At 35.8% G+C, this 17,667-nt stretch overlaps 1 protein-coding gene across 1 annotated transcript in view; it reads left to right on the forward strand.

Moving 5' to 3' along the window:
* BOLL (boule homolog, RNA binding protein) overlaps positions 1–17,667 on the forward strand; it is a 53,553-nt gene that overhangs the window by 6,375 nt on the left and 29,511 nt on the right. Inside the window, exons 3-5 of the mRNA XM_004468467.4 lie at positions 654–745; positions 2,642–2,696; positions 3,400–3,475. Of these exons, the coding sequence (XP_004468524.1) occupies positions 654–745; positions 2,642–2,696; positions 3,400–3,475 (223 nt within the window). The remainder of the gene's footprint in view (positions 1–653; positions 746–2,641; positions 2,697–3,399; positions 3,476–17,667) is intronic.

The raw sequence follows: 17,667 nt of genomic DNA on the forward strand, positions 1-17,667 counted from the left end.
ACTCTTGGGGATAATTATTATTTAATTTATTATTTTGAATACCATCCTATCTATATTAAGCTACAACAGATAATTAAGTACAAATAAAGTATTTAATAACTTTAAACTTATAATCGCGCCGTTGTTATCCCAGATTGAATTCAAGAACTTTTTGGAAATATATTCCTTTCCTAAAACCTGACTCTACCTGGGGTCTGTGTGGATTAAAATAGAACAACTGGTATAGGCCAACGTAACCTGCTTGACTGTGAACCTGTGTGAGCCACAAGAGCCAGTATGAGTAGTATGCACTGAATATATTTTAGCCTTAACAAATCCAATTGTTAAAAAAAAAAAAAAAAAAAAAAAAACTGGCCAGTAAGAGATCAGTAATTACTGAAGGATTCTTTCAACTAATGAGCACTCTTTATATAAAGTTTTAATATAATTTAGCCTAAAAAATATTTTGATGGATAAGTTTAACAACAGTTATTGCCTAAAGCTGGGTATTTATATTGGTTTTTAAAATAATAGTTTCATACACTGTTTTTATCATAAGTGGCATACTTACACCCATATTATTATAGATTTTTGTTTCCAAAACAAGCATAAAAGTTGTTTCATCTGTTTTCAATTTTAAAATGCATTTTCATATTTTCTTTTTATGCCATTAGACAAATGAAAATGATTTAAGAAAATTTTTTTCCCAGTATGGGTCTGTAAAAGAAGTGAAGATTGTAAATGACAGAGCTGGAGTGTCCAAAGGGTTAGTATCACTAAAGATAGTATATAGATTAGCAATTGTATTTTTATTGGATTACTAAGTCTTGTATACTAATTAACTTTGGTTCCATTTTTTTAAACAGATAATTTCATGCCCTGTTCTTTCCTCCTACTTTTTGATCTCCTAGTCCTTTCATGTGTGCGTGTGTGTGTATTTTGGAGGGAAAAAAGACACTATACTAATCATTAATTTGGTGAGAAGCTATTCTTTTATGGGTTGAGGGATCATTCATTGTTAGGTAGCAAGCACTTGATATTGAGTAACTAATGTCTAGTAGCTAAGAATACAGATGCTAAAGAATGAGAAGCTTTTGGAATTGTATTCCTGTGTTAGATTATAAAACATTTTATTTTAAAACAGCCGACCCCAAGGAATGACTCTGGGTTGTGCCTTAGAGACCTAATTAGGGAAATAATATGAGAAATATAAATCTAATGAGACTGATTTTCAAATGATGTATGTAAGAGAATGAAAACAAAAAAAAAAGCAGTAGAATTTGTCTAGAAATGTCTAACGACTTTAGAACTGTTTCAGTGTATTGGTGTGTGGAAAAGCCAAATTCCAGAGAAGAAAAGGGTGATTTGTGTAGGGCATTCTTGTCAGAAGTTTGCAGGTAGAAATTGATAAGGCAGTGAAGATCATTGAAGGCTTGTGTGTGTTTTCCTGAAAAAGATGCCTGACATATATCTTCATAGGCATAAGAGAAAGGATTGATGAAATGGACAGAAAATTATTAGTGAGAAACAACGTAAATATATAACAAGTAAGCCTTCTGGAAGAGATGTGATCCTGTAGAAAGGTTAATATTAAACAGATGAGATAACTTCCTCAGACTGCCAAACAATATTAAGATGAAGTGAGACTGTCCTCTTTTGTTTGACTAACAGAATTTGCGATGTTTTGGTAATATCCATTTATCTGTCATTTAAAAACACACAAGAAATGCAAACTGTATTTTATGCTGTTTCCACTGGGTGGTGTATGTGTTCTACCAAAAATTCAATATAAAAATACTTCCTTAGCTTTTTAATATTTGGGCAAACAGACAAAGAGAAAATCCTTTATCAAAAAAAGGAACTTCATATATAATACAGTAATTATGAATCAAAGAAAATGGTAGTCAAGAAATTTAGCACTACTCAAAAGAGGTCCCATAAGTTGTCTAAATAGATATAAATTGTATGTCTGCTTTGAAGAAATTAATTTTTATTTTTTTCTATGTTGGCTTTTTGGACCTGGTATACATTATTTATTTGTATCTTTAAAAATGAACATTATATGAATTTTCTCTTAAGGCAACAATCATATATGAAAAGTAATTATAAAGTTTGGTTGTATATATATTTTAATTGGTATTAAGGAGAAATATACTAATAGATAATTGCATTATCAAGTTGTATGTGCTAAGAATTATTAAGAATAAGTTTGTATACTCATTTACCAATATAAGAAAATTTTTGTTGAAATTTTTACTCTAATATTTTTAAAATTTTTTCTTTCTACTTTGACTCCTATTTAAGCCCAACTCCTTTGTTTTAAAAGAAGATTATTGCTCTGGACTGAACTTCAACATACCCCAGTTTGTAAATGAACCTATCATGTTTTTCTGCCTTAAAAACAGTTCTGGGGCTGAAACTGTTAACAAGATCTCTAATTTCTTTCTCTCTCTTTTTTTTTTTTTTCTTTTAGCCCCCTGACTCTAAAAGGACCTTGACAGTATTAAAGCTATGAATAATTCTCCTAACTTTTGTATGCTGGTGCACCATAGAAAGATGTGCTCACTCTTACAGTGACCTACTCTTATAAAAGAAAAATTTTCAAATCCTTAGTATAATTTTAATGTACTAGTCTAAGAAAATAATTCATGCATTTATTTAGGTATGGTTTCGTCACTTTTGAAACACAAGAAGATGCACAAAAAATTTTGCAAGAGGTAAGAGTCTTTTGATGCATTTAATTTCACTTTGTAAACCTTTATTTGCAATTAATCCTTTGAAGTGTCCATTTTAATAATAGAATTCCAATATAATCATTAATATGACAATATTTTAGATTTACTTGCATTCTGAGATTGTCATTAGACTCTTTAAAAAGACTAAAAAGAAACTTATTTGCAAAAGAACAAATTCCAAATTATTACATAGGTATAACTGTTAAGTTTTAATATAATTTTCACCTTATTTGGTTAAACTAAGGACTTGGGGATGTCTTTTGTAAAGTGTTAATAGCATTTTGAATTCCTAAAAATACTGTAAACGTGGACTAATAGAGTAGGCTAAGTTTATTTCCCTTCCTTGAAAATTTTTATGTAAATTGAGAGTATACATAGAAAAAGTCTACAAGCTATAGTTCATTATAATAATTTTAAGTTATGGCAAATGAAGCATAATTTTTGGAGAAAAATGGAATTTGAATTGTATAAAATCATATATTCCACAAGTGGCATTAGGGTCAGAGCATTGAAGCCAAGATTAATACTGATTTTAATCCAAAACTACCCTTTCTACTTCACCTTTCTGCCTTCAAAGAGTGTTAAAGTTTGAATTTTAAAAAATTTTCTTCTCACTAGTTTTTCCTTATTGATTTTATAAATACTAGTTCCTAAATAATAAAATAATTTTTTTTCTTTATTTTAGGCTGAAAAACTTAATTATAAGGATAAGAAACTGAACATTGGTCCAGCAATAAGAAAACAACAAGTAGGGATCCCTCGTATGTATTGAGATCTAATGTAATTTTTCAGTATTTTTCCATGGTTCTTTTTGGAAAGTTAAACATTTTATAGAAATTTATTAAAATACCAGGTTTCTTTCATTTAACAAGGTTACTTTAGCAAAGTTGGTGGTCAAATGAATATTTCCTATCACAGATTTATATGTGTATATATATATATAAGTGAGTTTTTTATTAGGGAAATATTTACACAAATAATGAGCTTAAGTATATTCCATATAGTTTCATTTTTAAATGAAAAAATCTCTTATGATTAAAAATATCACTTAAAATAGCAAAAGTAATAAATATTTAAAATTAATCATAGTGTAAAAATACTGAAAATGCAAATAGAGAAATAATATCAGAAACTCTGGCTGTATGGTGTGTACTGTAATCCAACCACTCAAATCATAATAATCAGATAGGGATTAGTTCCCAAAGCTTTAGGAATTGACTAAATTATGTGCCTCCCTTAAATGTTAAAATCTCTGAGACTTCAGTTAGAAGGAAAAACTGCACATAAAATTAGGAACTAAAATTTCTTATTCTTCCTTAACAGTGTCCTAACTTCTACTGGAATGTTTAAAACATTAGGTAGGGAAGCAGATGTGGCTCAAGTGGTTGAATATCTGCCTCCTGCATGGGAGGTCCCAGGTTTGGTTCCTAGTGCCTCCTGAAAAAGCAAAAACAAGTGAAAAAAAAACAACTTGGAAGCCGATGTGGCTCAGGGGTTGAACACCAGCTTCCCACATACCAAGTCCTGGGTTCAATCTCCAGTCCCTGGTACCTAAAAGAGAAAATTAGGTAGTTACTATACATTTAACAAATTAATATATTGTGCTCATTTGGACTGTTCAGTTTTTGACTTAAAAGTTAACATGAGTTTAATTTTTACTTAAGGTTTGTTACAATAGGAGATAATTGAAGATAATTGATAGTCTTCAGTAGGTTAATACTTCAAAATGGAATGCATTAAATATGGAAAATGCTGAATATTTTCAGAATACTGTTGTTAGTTGCAGGAATTAAACTGTAACATATAGTACGGTTCTTTAAGCCCCCTACCATGAGCAGTAGTAATGTTTACATTATGACCTACAAATGACTGTACAAGGAAATTAAATTAGCACCAAAAAAATGCTTTCAAACATACAAAAATTAATACCTAACAGTTATTTAAGAACTTTTCAGTGCAAGGGTAAATGCTATAAGTTTTCACTTATTTCACTTAATCTTCACAGCAATTCATAAGTTCTAGTTAGCGCTATTTTTATAAATATAAAATTCTGCCTTAGAAAGGTAAAGTCATTGTTTTAAAATTGTTACTGCTGAGATTGCTCTTAAAGGTAGAGGAATTTTTATCTTGGTAGTATGTTGAGTGTCTTAACCCAAGGCAGCATACCAGAAATGCAAATTTTCTTTGAAGTCTCATGATTTATGGAAAAACTTAATGCACAATTTGCATTCTGTTCCATAGCATAGTGTTTATTTTGATGTAAAAATGTTTTCCTAACACATTAGAACAAAATTGATACTGTAAAGAAATCACCATGATTACCCTGTGCCTTTTCAAATCTCCTGACATACCATCCTTTACTCCTTCGGTCATACATACACAAATTTGAGAATGTGGAGTTAATAATTTAACCAAATGGTGAATGGTAGCACTATCCTTCAAATCCAGGGCTATTTGTCTCCAAAACTCTTTTTACTTTTCTGTGAAGAAATACTAAGGAAATAATAGGTATTAAAAACACACTTAGAGAGAGTATTGTGGGAAGATGGTGTCAGATTAGACGGATAAAGCTGAACTCTCTCACAAAAACAGTGGAGAAAGAACCAAAAGCTGCCTGAGGGACCTGATTTGGGGTCAACACACCAGGACAGTGCTTCTCAAGTCCCAGGAGGGAGAGGGACAGAGAGACAAAGAAGCCAAAAAAAACAGACTGAGTTATTAAACCTCCTGGCCTCCAGGAAATGCTACCCACTCCCACCCCCAAGATATTCAGTGGTGGTAAGACACCTGGCTCCTTGCAGCTAATTGAGATGGTAGCATTCATCCTCCTCCCTGTCAGCTGTTACAAGGGAAAAGGGAGGGAGAGCAGGGGACATTTTTTCAGTGAATTTGGCCTGCAGAGCCCGCTTTGAATCTCGGCTCTAGCCAAGAAGAAACTAAGGAAAACCAAGAGAGATATACCTCGGAAAGCGGATTTGGCCCAAGGGATAGGGCATCCATCTACCATATGGGAGGTCCAAGGTTCAAACCCAGGGCCTCCTGACCCATGTAATTAGCTGGCCCACGCACAGTGCTGATGCAAGGAGTGCCGTACCACACAGGGGTGTCCCCCATGTGGGGAAGCCCCACGTGCAAGGGGTGCGCCCCATAGGGAGAGCCACCAAGCGTGAAAAGGGTGCAGTCTGCCTAGGAATGGTGCTACACACACGGAGAGCTGACGCAGCAAGATGACACAACAGAAAGAGACACAGATTCCGGGTGCCGCTGACAGGAATACAAGCAGACACAGAACACACAGCAGGTGGACACAGAGAGTAGACAACAGGGGGAGGGGAGAGAAATTTTTTTAAAAATCTAAAAAAAAAAAAAAGAAAGGTATACCTCAGTGGAAAAATGCATCAATGAATGCCATCTGCTGGCCAATCTGGAAATTACATGGACAAAAACTGCTTTTAGACCTCTCTTTACCCCACCCCTGGGAGAAAGTCTTCACACCAGTAGTGAGTCCCTGCACAATTTTGATAACTTAAGCTGCACAATCTTAATGACTTAGGATAAGGTGAACCAAATATCAAAGAGCTGTGAAAAAAAATAGCAATAGGCAAGAGAGAGAAATTGGCCATCAGAATAAATTCACCAACATAACAGATGCCTAGACATCAGCAAAAAATTACAAGCCATACTAGAAAACAGGAAGAGATGGCCCAGCCAAAGAAACAAACCAAATATCCTGAAGAGATTCAGGATTCAATTGTAATCACGCAACTCTTCTATATCACTTCAAAGGATTTTAAAAAATATGACTTAAGAGATAAAGGATACTAGGAAGACACTGGGTGAACATAAAGAACAATTTGAAAGTCTGCAAAGAAAAGTAACAGACCTTATGGGAATGAAAGACACGATAGATGAGATTAAAAGTACATTAGAGGAAACGGACTTTGGCCCAGTGGTTAGGGCGTCCGTCTACCATATGGGAGGTCCGCGGTTCAAACCCCGGGCCTCCTTGACCCATGTGGAGCTGGCCCATGCGCAGTGCTGATGCGCGCAAGGAGTGCCGTGCCACACAGGGGTGTCCCCCGCGTGGGGGAGCCCCACGCGCAAGGAGTGCACCAGTGAGGAGAGCCGCCCAGCGTGAAAAGAAAGAGCAGCCTGCCCAGGAATGGCGCCGCCCACACTTCCCGTGCCGCTGACGACAACAGAAGCGGACAAAGAAACAAGACGCAGCAAATAGACACCAAGAACAGACAGCCAGGGGAGGGGGGGAATTAAATAAATAAATAAATAAATAAATAAATTAAAAAAGTACATTAGAGGCACATAGAACAGATTTGAGTTGCTTGAAGACAGAATTAGTGACTTTGAAGAGAACTTCTGAACTGGAAAAGCAGGAGAACAGAAAGAGAAGAGAATAGACAAAATGGAACAGGGTCTCAGGAATTGAATGATAACATGAAATGCAAAAACATACTCATTATCAGTATACTGGAGGAAGGAAATGGAAAAGGAGCAGAAAGAATATTTGAGGTAACAGTGACTAAAAACTTCCCTACCCTTATGAAAGACATAAATATGACTATCCAAGAAGAATAATGCACCCCAAACAGAATAAACCTGAATAGACCTACCCCGAGACACCTACTGTTCAGAATGAGAAATATCAGAGGTAAAGAGAAGATTATGAAAGCTGCAAAAGAAAAGTAAAGGATCACATACAAAGGAAACTCAATAAGTTTAAGTGCTGACCTCTCATCAGAAACCATGGAGGAGAGAAGAAAGTGGTATGATGTATTTAAGGTATTGAAATAGAAAAACTGCCAGTCAAGAATTTTATGTCTGGCAAAGTTGTCCTTCAAAAATTAGGGGAGTTCACAGTCTTCAGACAAACAAAAACTGATAGAATATGTTACCAAAAGACCAGAATTATGAGCGATAGTAAAGGGAGTGCTGCAACCTGAAAGGAAAAAACAAGGGCATGAAAGACTTGGAGAAGAGTGTAGAAGTGAAGATTATTAGAAAGGGTAAACTAAAGGGTGAAAAGATAGACAATAGTAAGATATGGCAACAGAAAGGCAAAGGTCAAATTAGATGAAGTAAGTAATATCTTTACAGTTATAACATTGAATGTTAATGGCTGGAACTCCCCAATCAAAAGACATAGACTGGTACAATAGTTTTAAAAAATATGAACCATCTATATGTCGTCTGCAAGAGACTCACCTCAGACATAAGGACACAACCAGGTTAAAGTAAAAGGTTGGAAAAAGATATTCTATGCAAATAGTAACCAAAAAGGAGCTGGAGTAGTGATACTAATATCGGACAAAATAGATCTTAGGTGAAGCGAATATGGCTCAAGTGATTGGGCTCCTGCCTACCATATGAGAGATCCCGGGTTTGTTTCCCAGTGTCTCCTAAAGAAGACATTAATGCAATGGGCTGGTGTGCTGAGCTGACACAACAGGACAACAAAAGAAGACACATAAGTTGGAAAACAATGAGAGACACAACAAAGCAGGGAGCAGAGGTGGCTCAAGTGATTAGGTGCCTCTCTCTCACATGGGAGGTCCTAGGTTTGGCTCCTGGTGCCTCCTAAAAAGAATATCAACACACAACAAACATACAACAAATACAAACAATGAGGGTGGAGGGAATAAGTCTTTTAAAAAGTAGATTTTAAATGCAAAACTGTTATGAGGGATGAAGAAGGTTATTATATATTAATAAAAGGGGCAATTCAACCAGAAGAAAAAACTATTCTAAATATTTACGTACCTAACCTCAGTGCCCCAAGATATATGAGGCACACACTGTCAAAGCAACAAGAGATGCAGGGAAAAAGAACATAATGAGAGGCACAACAAAGCAGGGAGCGGAGGTGGCTTAAGCAACTAGGCAGTACCCTCCTACATCAGAGATCCTGGGTTTAGCTCCTGGTGCCTCCTAAAGAAACAAGACCAACACACAGCAAGTGAAAAACAATGAGGGGGTGGGGAGAAATAAAATCTTTAAAAAAATAGAATGGGTATTGAATTAAAAAATAATAATACTTGGAGATTTCAATATACCATTCTCAGTATTGGATAGAACATCTGGACAGAGGATAAGGAAACAGAGAGCTTGAATATGATAAATGAATTAGACCTGACAGGTATCTATAGTGCATTACACCCCAAAACAGGATACACATTCTTTTCAAGTGCTCATGGATCCTTCTCCAAGATAAACTTTATGTTGGGTCACAAGGCAAGTCTCAATAAATTTTAAAAGATTGAAATTTTACAGAACACTTTCTCTGATCATAACAAATGAAGCTGGAAATCAATAATGAAGAGAAAAAGGAAGAATTCATAAATATATGGAATTTAAACAACATAAACAGTAGGTCAAAGAAGAAATTTCAAGAGAATTGAGCAAATATTTTGAGACAAATGAAAATAAGAACACAACATATCAAAACCAATGGGACACGGCAAAGGTAGTGCTGAAAGAGAAATTTGTAGCCCATACTGCTTACATTAAAAAAGAAGAGCTAAAATTGATGATCTAACTGCACACTTGGAAGAATAGCAAACGAATCCCAAACTGAGCCAAAGGAAAGAAATAATAAATATCAGAGCAGAAATAAATGAAATCAAGAACAAAAAAAAACGAATAGAATCAACAAAACCAAAAGTTGGTTCTTTGAGAAGATCAACACAATCAACAAACCCTTAGGTAGACTGATCGAAAAAAGAGAGAGAAGGCACAAATAAATAAAATCGGGGGTTTGGGGCATTACCACTGACCCCAAAGCAATAAGAGAGATCATGATATTATGAACAACTGTAAGCTAAAAAACTAGACAATATAAAGGAGATGGACAAATTCCTAGAAAGACACAAACCACCTACACTGACTCTCAAAGGAATAGATCACCTCAACAAACCAATCATAAGTGAAGAGATTGAAACAATCATCAAAAACCTCCCAAAAATGAAAAACCTGGGACTAAATTGCTTCACAGGTGAATTCTACTCAGTCATTCAGAGATGAACTAATACCAATCTTGCTCAAGCTCTTCTAAAAAATTGAACAGAAAAGCATGCTACCAGACTCGTTCTATGAAGCAGACATCACCACAGTACCAAAACCAGATAGATGCTACAAAAAAAAGAAAATTACAGACCAATATCTCTAATGAATATAGATGCAAGAATCCTCAACAAAATACTTGCAAACAGAATCCAGAAGGACATTAAAAGAATTATACACCACAATCAAGTAGATTTTATCCCAGGTGTGCAAGGGTGGTTCAACACAAGAAATCAATTGGTGCAATAAACCACACTGATAAACTGAAGAAGAAAAATCACATCATCCTCTCAATTGATGCAGAAAAGGCATTTGACAAAATACAGCACCCTTTCTTGATAAAAAAACAAAAACATTCCAAAAGATAGGAATAGAAGGAAGCTTTCTCAATATGTTAAAGTGCATGTATGAAAAGGTTATAGCTAGCACTGTACTCAATAGTGAAAGACTAAAAGCTTTCCCATTGAGGCCTGGAACAAGAAAAGGATGCCCACTGTCACCATTATTATTCAATATTGTGCTAGAAGTTCTAGCTAGAGCAATTAGGCTAGACAAAGAAATAAAAGATACCCAAACAGGAAAGGAAGAAGTAAAACTTTCACTATTCGCTGATGACGTGATTCTATATCTAGAAAATCCTGAAATATCCACAACAAAGCTACTAGAATTAATAGATGAGTACAGCAAAGTGGCAGGATATAAGATTAATATGCAGAAACCAATAGCATTTCTATACACTACTGATGTGCAGTCTTAGGAGGAAATCAGAAAAAAAATTTTCATTTATAATAGCAACTAAAACAATCAAATACTTAGGAATAAACGTAACCAAGGACATAAAGGACATGTATTTAGAAAACTACAAAACATTGCTAAAAGAAACTGAAGAAGACTTAAATAAATAGAAGGATATTCCATGTTCATGGATTGGAAGACTAAATATTAAGAAGGCAGTTCTACCCATACTGATTTACAGATTCAATGCAATCCCAACAAAAATTCCAACAACCTTTTTTGCAGAAATTGAAAGCCAAAGATCAAATGTATTTGAAAGGGTAAAGGCCCCCAAATACCAAAAATGTCTTCAAAAAGAAGAGTGAAGTTGGAGGACTCTCACTTCCTGACTTTAAAGCTTACTACTTCTTAGCTACAGTGGTTAAAAAAAAAAAAAAAAAAAAAAAACCGCACACACACACACACACACACACAACAAAAAACAGCAGGTACTGGCATAAGGACAGACAGATTTACCATTGGAACCAAATTGAGAACTCAGAAACTGACCCTTGTGTCTACAGTCAAGTGATTCTTGACAAGACCTTAAGCCCACCCAGCCGGGCCAGAGCAGTCTATTCATGGATAGCCATATCCAAAGGAAAGAAAAAAGACCCTTCTCTCACACCTTATACAAAAATTAACTCAAATTGGAACAAGGACTTAAATATAAAAACAACAAACATAAAATTCCTAGAAGAACATGTACGAAAACATCTTCAAGATCTTGTGGTAGGTGAGCATGAGCAACAAAAGGAAAAAATAGATAAATGGGACCTCCTCAAAATTCAACACTTCGGCACCTTAAAGAACTTTTTCAAAAGGGTAAAAAGGCAGCTGACTCAATGGGAGAATATCTTTGGTAATCACATATCTAATAAGGGTTTAATATCCATGCTATATAAGGAGATTATACAACTCAACAATAAAAGACAAAGTATTCAATTAAAAAATGGGCAAAAAACTTGAAAAAACAACTGTCCGAAGAGGAAACACAAATGGGGAAGAAACACTTGATAAATGTTCACCATCAGTAGCAATTAAGGAAATACAAATGAAAACTACAACAAGATATCATTTCACATCTTTTAGACTGGCTGCAATAAAAAAAACTGAAAAACTGTTAATGTTGGAGAAGATGTGGAGAGATAGGAATGCTTACTCACTGATGGAAGTGTAGAATGGTACCTCCACTGTGGAGGACTGTTTGGCAGCTCCCAGCAATACCATTGCTAGGTATATATCCAGAAGAACTGAATGCAGTGAACGAATAGATAGCTGCACACCGATGTTCATAGCAGCATTATTCATGAGGGCCAAAAGCTGGGAACAATCCAAGTGTCCATCAACTGATGAATGGATAAATTGTGGCATATACACACGAAATATTAGGCAGCAATAAGAAATGAAGTTGTGAAACATGTGACAACATGGATGAACCTGGAGGGCATTATGTTGAGTGAAGCAAACCAGACACAAAAGGAAAAATACTGTATGATTGTTCTATTATGAATGAAATATATTACGTGAAATATAAATATATTATGTGAAATATAAATATAGGTAGAAATGTATATATAAGACCATTTTTCTTGAAGCTGAACAAATTAAGTTAATACTACAGAATGTTAATATCAGACAAAAAAACATTATACTAAGTGAAGGAGACCAGATACAGAGTACTACATATTGTATGATTCCATTGATAGGAAATGTAAATATAAATTAATTCATAAAGATGAAAGATTAGTTGTTATGTAGGTCTGAGGAAGGAATGCTAAGGTGTTTGGAGTCTTTCTTTTTCGAATAATGAAATTGTTCTAGAATTTTTAGGATGATGAATATACAACATTGTGATTAAAAACCATTGATTATAGAGTTGGAATAGAATAGCCAGAAACAGCAGCTATGTACAGTTGGGGAAACAGGAGAATGAGGGGTAAGGAATTTTCTTGTTTGTTTCTTTGTATGTTTTTTTATTATTATTAATATTGAAATAATGAAATTGCTCTAATGATTGAAGTTATGAATGCACAACTATGTAATGATAGTAAATACCATTGATTGTATACCTTGGAGGAATTGTATGCTTTATTAAAATGTGTCAATAAAATTGATTTTTTTTTTAAAAATGAGCAAAAGACTTGAAAAGACAACTCTCTAAAGAAGAAATACAAATGGCGAAGAAACACATGATGAAATGTTCAGCATCACCACCAATTAGGGAAATGCCAGTCAAAACTACAAAGAGATATCATATCACACCTATTAGGCCATGATTTAAAAATCAGAAAACTGGGAAACGGACTTTGGCCCAGTGGTTAGGGTGTCCGTCTACCATATGGGAGGTCCGCGGTTCAGGCCCCGGGCCTCCTTGACCCGTGTGGAGCTGGCCCATGCGCAGTGCTGATGCGGGCAGGGAGTGCCGTGCCACACAGGGGTGTCCCCCGCGTGGGGGAGCCCCACGAGCAAGGAGTGCCCCCATGGGGAGAGCCACCCAGCGCGAAGGAGGGAGCAGCCTGCCGAGGAATGGTGCTGCCCACACTTCCCGTGCCGCTGACGACAACAGAAGCTGACAGAGAAACAAGACGCAGCAAAAAGACACAGAAAACGGACAACCGGGGGAGGGGAGGGGAATTAAATAAATAAAATTAAACCTTTAAAAAAAAAAATCAGAAAACTGTTAATGCTGGAAAGGATGTGGAGAGATAGGAATGCTTATTCACTGTTGGTGGGAATGTAGAATGGTACAGTCACTGTGGAGAATTTTGGCATTTCCTAAGGAAGTTGACTTGACTTGTCATGGGACCCAGCAATACCATTGCTAGGTATATACCCAGAAGAACTGAGAGCAGTGACACGAATAGATATTTGCACACTAGTGTTCATAGAGGCATTATTCACAAGAGCCAGAAGTTGGAAACAACCCAGATGTCCATTAACTGATAAATAGATATATACACAATGGAATATTATGCAGTGGTAAGAAGAAATGAAGTCATGAAACATGATAACATGGATGAACCTGGATGACGTTATGTTGAGTGAAACAAGCCAGACACAAAAAGGGAAATACTGTATGATTGCCCTATTATGAACTAAATAGTTTATGTGAAATATAAATATATTATGTAAGATATGAATCTGGGTGGAATTGCATGTATAAGACCATTTTTCTTTGAAGCTGAACAAATGTAAGTTAATACTACAAAATGTTGATATCAAACCAAAAAAAGCATTGTGTTAAGTGAAGGAAGCCAGACAAAGGCTACTACATATTGTCTGATTCCAATTATATAAAATGTAAATATAAATCAGTTTATAAAGATGAAATGAGACTAGTGGGTAACAGGTCTGAGGAAGGAATGTTAAGGTGTGTGGAGTCTTTCTTTTAGGAGTAATGAAATTGTTCTAAAATTTTTGAGATGATGAATGTACAAATTATGATTATACTAAAAGCCATTGATTATATGCTTTGGATAGAATAGCCAGAAACAGCAGCTATGTATAGTGGGAGAAGCATAGAGACATTGAGAGATGAGGAATTTTCTTGTTTGTCTGTTTTTTGTTTATTATTGTTATTACTATAATGAAAATGCTCTGATAGTGGTTGAAGTGATAAATGCACAACTACGTGATTATACCAAATATTCAGATGCATGCTTTAGTCCTATGTATCAATAAAATTGATTTGTTTAAAAAAAAAAAAACATTTTTAGGGAACAGATATCACTCAAGTGGTTGAGCACCTTCTTCCCACGTATGAGGTCCCAGGTTTGATCCTTGGTACCTCCTAAAAAGAAACAAAACAAAGAAATGAAAAAACCAACTCGCATTGGGGAGCAAATGTAGTTCAGTGGTTGAGCACCTACTTCCCATGTACAAAGCCCTGGGTTCAATCTCTGGTAATTACTAAAAAAAAAAATAAAATAAAATAAGGGATTCTTATCTTAATTTTTCTCAAATCTATCACTTCTTTCCATTTCTAATACCAACTCCAGCTATACCTTCTTGCTTTGATCATTTGAAAAAAAATCTCCTAACTGGTCTCTCTGAATCCAATCGTTCTACCTCCCTATTCATCCTTCCTGAGTGATCTTTCAGAAATTCACATCATATCATGTCATTCTCAGCTTATTTTGAGCTCTTCTTTCCTTTTCTTTCTGTGCTTTAGCCATCTGACCTCTCAGTTCCAAAACATAACTTCTTTTCTTGGGTCTCTCATTCTTGAAAGCTCAGCTCAAACATCTTTTCCTCACCAACATCATTTCCTCACATTTTATACGTTCCATAATGGCCCTATCCTACCTTTTCATTATATTTATCAAAATTGTAATTAATTTTGTAATTACTGACTTTCTTCCCCACCAGAACCTAACTTCTATTAGGACACCATGTCTAATTTTTTTTTGTATCACCAGGGCTGTTCCATGCCTTATAATAGTATACACTCAAAATTTATTTAACAGATAAACCTGTGGTTCACTGAAGACCTTTAGGGGACTCCATGGACCTCCTAAAATTTTGTGTAAAATTTTGTTTACATACATATATGAGAAAAGAGTCTGGCTTTCATCTCCAAAGGATTGGATTAAGGACCACTAAAATAGACAGTAAAAAATGTAGACTAAATGCTAGAGCAATGCAATGAAAAGAGAAAAGCTGCCTAAAAGTGCTTCTTAAAGTATAGGCCAGTCCTACTTAAAGTGGCTTTCAAAACAGCATCAGTTCACTTGGGATTTATCAAAATGCAATTTCTCAGTCTCCAATCCAGCTTTACTAAATAAAAATCTCTGAAGCCAATTAGACAAGAATAAAAAGGTATCCAAATAAGAAAGGAGGAAATAAAATTCTCACTATTTGCAGATGACATGTGTAGCAGTTTGATATTATTGATGAATTCCAAAAAGAAATATTGGATTATGTTTGTAAACTGGTCTTTTCCTCTGGGTGTATTAGATTTTATTGGATCCAGTTTTTCACTTTTTCTTAATTAAATAATGATTAAGGCTTTGATTTGGCCATATCAGTAGGGTGTTGAGTTCCAACTCCTTGATGGGTAGGGACTCGCAGATAAAAGATCTGGCAAAGGCCAGAATTGGAAGTTTTGAGCTGGAGCCCTGGAAGTAAACACACAGAGGAGCAGAGTAACTGAGCCTGGAGAGAATTGAGCCCAGGGGAGAAAGACAGAGTTGGTCACTTGATAGTCTCAGTTGGCCTTGTAGAGTGAGTCAAAGCCTAGAGAGCCTCAAAGTCTACAGTTGACCTTATGGAGAAAACAGAGGAGCTGAATCTGAAGAAAAATGAGCCCTGGGAAGAGAGAAACCCAGGAAGCCTGAATCCCCTGGCAGAAGTTGGCAGCCATCTTGCTCCATCTTGGTGAGGGAAGTACTAATGCTTCATGGCCTGATAACTGTACGCTTGTACTCTTTATAAAAACCAATTTCTGGTATTTTGCATCAGCACCCCTTTGTCTGACTAATACAGCATGATCCTAGATTTAGAAAATTTTGAAATATCTATGACAAAGCTACTTGAGCTAATAACGTGTTCAGCAAAGTAGCAGGATACAAGATCGGTATGCAAGAATCAAATAATTTTTTCTCTATGCTAGTACTGAAAAATCTGAGGAGGAAATTGGGAAAATCTATTTACAGTAGCAACAAAAAGACTCAAAGACCTAGGAATCAGTTTAACCAAAGAAGTACAGGACCTGTATGCAGAAAACTACAAGACAATGCTAAAAGAAATAAATGAAGACCTAAAAAAATGGAAAGACATTCCTTGTTCATGAATTGGAAAACTAAGTATCATGAAGATGTCAGTCCTATCCAAACTGACTTACAGATTCAATACAATACCAATAAAAATTCCAAAATACTACCTTACAGAATTAGAAAAGGCAATTACCAAAATCATTTGGAAGGGAAAGGGCACCCAGACAGCCAGAAAAGAAGAGCAACCTGGGAGGAATTTGACTGCCTGGCCCTGAAACATATTACAAAGCTACAGTGGTCAAAACAGCATGGTACTGGGAGAAAGATAGACACATTGATCAGTGGACTAGACTTGCAAGTCCAGAAATAAACCCTCACCTCTACAGGCAATTGGTTTGTTTTTTTTTTAATTCCCTCACCTTGTGGCTTGCTTGCTGTCTGCTCTCTTGTGTCCATTTGCTGTGCATTCTTCTGTGTCTGTATGTTTGTATGTATGTATGTATGTATTTATTTATTTATCCCCACCTTGTGACTTGCTTATTGTCTGTGCTCTGTGTCCATTCGCTGCGTGCTCTTCTGTGTTTTTTTTTTTAACTTGTCTCCCTTTTTGTTGCATCACCTTGCTGAGTCAGCTCTCTGTAGTGCTTGTGGGCCAGGCGGTACTCCACGGCACTTGCAGGTTGGGCGGCACTCTGTGGTGTTTGCAGGCTGGTGGCTCTCCACAGCATGCAGGCGAGCCTGCCTTCACAAGGAGGCCCAGGACACGAACCCAGGGCCTCCCATATGGTACATGGGAGCCCAACTGATTGAGCCACAGCTGCATCCCTACCAAACCAAATGGTTTTTTACAAACCTACCATGGTAACAGGACCAAACAGTCTCTTCAACAAATGTAACTGGGAGAACTGGATATCTATAACCAAAGAATGAAACAGGACCCCCAGCTCACTCCCTATACAAGAATCAACTCAAAATGGATCAAAGACCTAAATACAAAAGCCAGGACCATAGAACTACTAGACAAAAATGTAGAGAAACGTCTTAAAGACCTTGTGGTAGGTACTAGTTTCTTGGGCCTTACACCCAAAGTACATGCAACAAAAGAAAAATAAGACTTCCTCAAAAGTAAACACTTTTGCACTTCAAAGGACTTTGGCAAAAGGGTGAAAAGGCAACCAACTCAATGGGAGAAAATATCTGGAAATAACATATCTGATAAGGGTGATTTACATATCCATGATATGTAAAGAGATGCTACAACTCAACAATAAAAAGACAAATGACCCAATTAAAAAATGGGCAGAACACTTCTTTGTCCAAAGAAGAAATATAAATGGCAAAAAAAAAACCTATGAAAAAATGTTCAACATCATTAGCAATTAGGGAAA

The sequence above is a fragment of the Dasypus novemcinctus genome, chromosome 7 (assembly GCF_030445035.2).
Source record: "Dasypus novemcinctus isolate mDasNov1 chromosome 7, mDasNov1.1.hap2, whole genome shotgun sequence".
Classification (NCBI taxonomy): Eukaryota; Metazoa; Chordata; class Mammalia; order Cingulata; family Dasypodidae; genus Dasypus; species Dasypus novemcinctus.